General features: G+C 32.4%; 1 protein-coding gene across 1 annotated transcript; it reads right to left on the bottom strand.

Annotated features, from left to right (window-relative positions):
- Positions 1-1212: 1212 nt before the first annotated feature.
- Positions 1213-3245, bottom strand: LOC132741564 (peptidyl-prolyl cis-trans isomerase-like 3). Its single transcript, XM_060729765.1, has 4 exons — positions 3163-3245; positions 2870-2944; positions 1694-1787; positions 1213-1406 (listed from the first exon to the last, which is right to left on the bottom strand). Exons 1-4 carry the CDS (start codon positions 3163-3165, stop codon positions 1240-1242), a joined length of 339 nt encoding a protein of 112 aa, XP_060585748.1. The 5' UTR covers positions 3166-3245; the 3' UTR covers positions 1213-1239.
- Positions 3246-3792: the final 547 nt, after the last annotated feature.

Raw genomic sequence — 3792 nt, 5'->3', positions numbered from 1 at the left:
AAAGGGGAGATAATTCACAAATTGGGCGAAACAGAGTTATGTTTTTTATACTGCACTTTTACTCAGTGAGATCTATCTACAAATGGAATTTCGTGTGGATATCTCTTATAATTTTAGCATAATGTCCCAAAGTTCAAAAAAAGAAAAATAAACAAAGGGCAATAACTCCAAAATTAGGCAAGGAAGAGTTATGATTCGGAAAATATCTGGATATTTCTAGTTTCCTTGACCTTGCAAATATTAACCTTAATTACATGTGTCACACTTGTAGTCATGATAGTTAATCATTTGTGTTACAATCCATCAATAATGATGACTAAATTGTCCCTGTACACAAAGTTTGACCTCTCTATGTGTAAATTTAAGCCCCTTGCTAAGTAATTTTACTTCACTTTCTGATAATTCTATAGTGGAAGAAAGATTTATTACCTTTGGGTGTATTTCTGAGCTTTTAGTAGTATCTGTGTTATTAAAAATAGATCTTTAATTGACGAATCGAGATAGTCCTAAAAAGACTTCATTGCATTTTTTTCCAATATACGTTGTTCCATTTATAAGAAAAAAGATATATATTGAAAGGATTCATACGTTGACAAAACTAATGCTTGGCAAATTTGTCAATGACTGCCTGCCTAAATAACTCTGCCTACAATTACCTCGCAGTATGTCATGTACGCATGTCGGCATTTTTGATAAGACCGCCCATTAATGATGATTGACACTTCTAGAGCACCAAAAGATCTCATAATTAAGGCACTTTACTAGCAGTAACATGTTATTTCATAAGTGCATGAGCAAAATCAGTCACTAATGTTATACAATTTGAAGACAATCTGAAAAAATTTCATAAGTGCATGAGCAAAATCAGTCACTATTAAAATGTTATACAATTTGAAGGCAATCTGAAAACTCTATAATAAGAAATAATAAGCCATCCTTGTGTGACTGACAAAATTTCTTCCCAGCATGTTTTGCATAAAAGTATAAGAACTATATTCTTTCACTGGTTTTGATTTGATATAAAAACTAAAGATAAGAATACATCTATTAAAGATCAATTTCAATATATTTCAATGTCTACAAATAAGACGCGTCATGACAAAACCAACATAGTGTGTATGGGACCAGCATGGATCCAGACCAGCCTGTGCATCCGCACAGTCTGATCAGGATCCATGGTGTTGGTTCACCAACTCTATTACAAGTAGAGAAACTGAAAGCGAACAGCATGGATCCTGATCATCCGCACAGGCTGGTCTTGATCCATGCTGGTCGCAAACGCACTATGTTGGTTTTGTCATGACGCGGCTTAAATATCATATCAAACAGATACCTTACCTTAAGACCTTCTCTTAGCTCATCCTCAAACTTACGTCCCCATATACTGTTACCACCTTTACCTGTACCTATAAAACACATTCAGTTATGATGAACAATTACCTTACATGCTAACACAGAATTTATTTTACTTTCAGAAAGAGAGGCCCATAAAAAAGTCCTTTTTCCAATCAAATTCTTTTAAAAATCATAGTTCCCCCCCCCCAAAAAAAAAACAACAAAAAAACAAACTTACCCTGTTTTTTAAATTTTTTTACTTCCAAAACAAGCAAATTATAGCTATATTTTTCTTAAAATCAAGAGGCTTAAAATGCCTCTTTAATTCCAATTAAGTAAGAAAAACCAGTGAGAATACCTGTAGGATCTCCTGTCTGTAGCATGAAGCCTTTGATGTTTCTGTGGAATTTACAGTTGTTATAGTAGTCACTGGCACATAATGCAAGAAAATTCTGAAAATAATAAAATATATTCTCTTCTGCATCAGTGACTTATATCCTCATTACCAATGTAATATTTTGCCAACAAGACATCATAAATTATCTATTTAAGTTTATATTATACTCATAAATGAAATATTGAGATATATTGATGAAATCAAATGCATACATTTTGTATAAATTTTCTTTTTTCTATATCAATTATCTAACCGTTTTTTCTTATCACTTGATGAACATAAATCCTGTATTTTTAGTAAAAACTTGATTTTCCTTTTTATGCATGTAACAATTCATTGGGCCAAAATTACAACATGTGGGATTATGGCAATATTAAGTTAGCTTATCACTATCACCCTTATGTAACCTGTTTTCTTGTATTGGCCTTAACTGGCATAGATGAATTTACATAACATTTCAAGACAGTGATTTTTGACCCTGAACACAGAAAAGTATCCCTTTAAGTTTTAGACATAACGAAGAAAGGAAACAACATATGTGAAAAAAGCACAATCATTTTTCTTGATTTGTGAATACTGACCCATCATAGAAAATATTTGTGTTTTTGTATGTACAAAAATATCTGAACTATAATACTTTTCTGGTATTTTACTGATATTTTTATAAAACATCAATAATTTTACTTGCATATGTCACATTTATGTTGACTAATGGTATAATCAGCCCTACAATTTGTAGACACGTTATTGGATTACAAAGTGCCAATTTTATCTGTTTTAAGTATGTTACAATAATACAAGAAACCCAGAAGCCTGATAAGACGAGAAACCCTGATAATATGAGAAACCCTGATATTATGAGAAACAGGGATAACTGTTTATTCTAGTTATTCTGATTTCCTAAAATTAATGTTGATTAAGATAATCACCAGACTCTTTCACAAATAGATGAAATTGAATCAATCGAGTTTTTTTATGTTTAAAAATAACATTTTTTATATTCTATTGGGTGAGTTGTGTACCTTGGGCTTGGGAGGCTGTACAATCTTTTAATTTTGTAACACCCCATGCATGTAGTCATTAAGCAGTCTCAGAAAACAAAACCAGGAAAAAAAGAAGAAAAAAAAGAACACATACCTCACTAGCTATGGGAACTTGTTCACAGAAAAGTTCTATCTTCAAATCACCTAAATCGGTATGGAATGTAACCGACTGAAATTAAGTCAACATTTAAAAAACTTAACATACAATCAAGATCGAAAATATAAGGGTACGAATCCTTCATTCATTTTACGGTATTTTCAGCATATAATTTTGTTCTGTAAGCGATTTTAGTAACTCAAATAGAAATAAAATGATACACATTTTTATAAAGAATATAAATAATATAATTTTGCTTTTAAACAAAGGAAAAACGAGTTTATATTTACCATTGCGTTTGCCGGTCGTCAAATTTCAAAGTGAAAGTAAACAATGGATTGGATATATCTCATACAGTGCCGTACAGTATCCGTATGTACAGTATTTTTTTATGGTCTCGGCCCAGTTTATTTTCGTACCCTTTGTTCTATAGTAAATCAGTCACAATTGATCAGTCCTCTGTTCTTGGTGAATTATATATAGTCTTCAACTGTAAACATCAACATTATCTAGGTCCGTCTGTCTGTTTGTCCCCGCTACATTCGTGTCCGGACTGTAACTTTGTGATACACTGAGGGACTTTGAAATAGCTTGGCACAAATGTCTACCACATCAAGTCGATGTGTTGCACACTATCTCAAAGGTTAAGGTCACATTAGCATTTTGAACTTTCAAATCATCATAATTAGAGTTAATAGGTACTGTACACACGTACATTCATGTACGGGTTGTATATTTGTCATGCATCGAATGATTTTAAAACAACTTGGAGTAAATGTCGACCACATCAAGACGATATGTGTCATGTTCAAGAATCATGGTCAAGGTCCCACTAACATTTTGAAGTTTCACATTATAACATTGTTGATGGGTACACACATTCATGTCCGGACTGTGCATTTGTCATGCATAGCAGGATT

The sequence above is a fragment of the Ruditapes philippinarum genome, unplaced genomic scaffold (genome assembly GCF_026571515.1).
Source record: "Ruditapes philippinarum isolate M1 unplaced genomic scaffold, ASM2657151v2 ctg1149_1_1_1_1, whole genome shotgun sequence".
In the NCBI taxonomy this organism is placed as follows: domain Eukaryota; kingdom Metazoa; phylum Mollusca; class Bivalvia; order Venerida; family Veneridae; genus Ruditapes; species Ruditapes philippinarum.
Note: the sequence above shows the minus strand (reverse complement) of the source record. Positions and strands in the feature narration are given on the sequence as shown.

Coding starts and splice junctions, on each gene's coding strand:
- LOC132741564 (XM_060729765.1), bottom strand. Junction 1,788..2,869: donor AAGTTCCCATAGCTAGTGAG/GTATGTGTTCTT, acceptor TATTATTTTCAG/AATTTTCTTGCATTATGTGC. Junction 1,407..1,693: donor ACAGACAGGAGATCCTACAG/GTATTCTCACTG, acceptor TGTGTTTTATAG/GTACAGGTAAAGGTGGTAAC.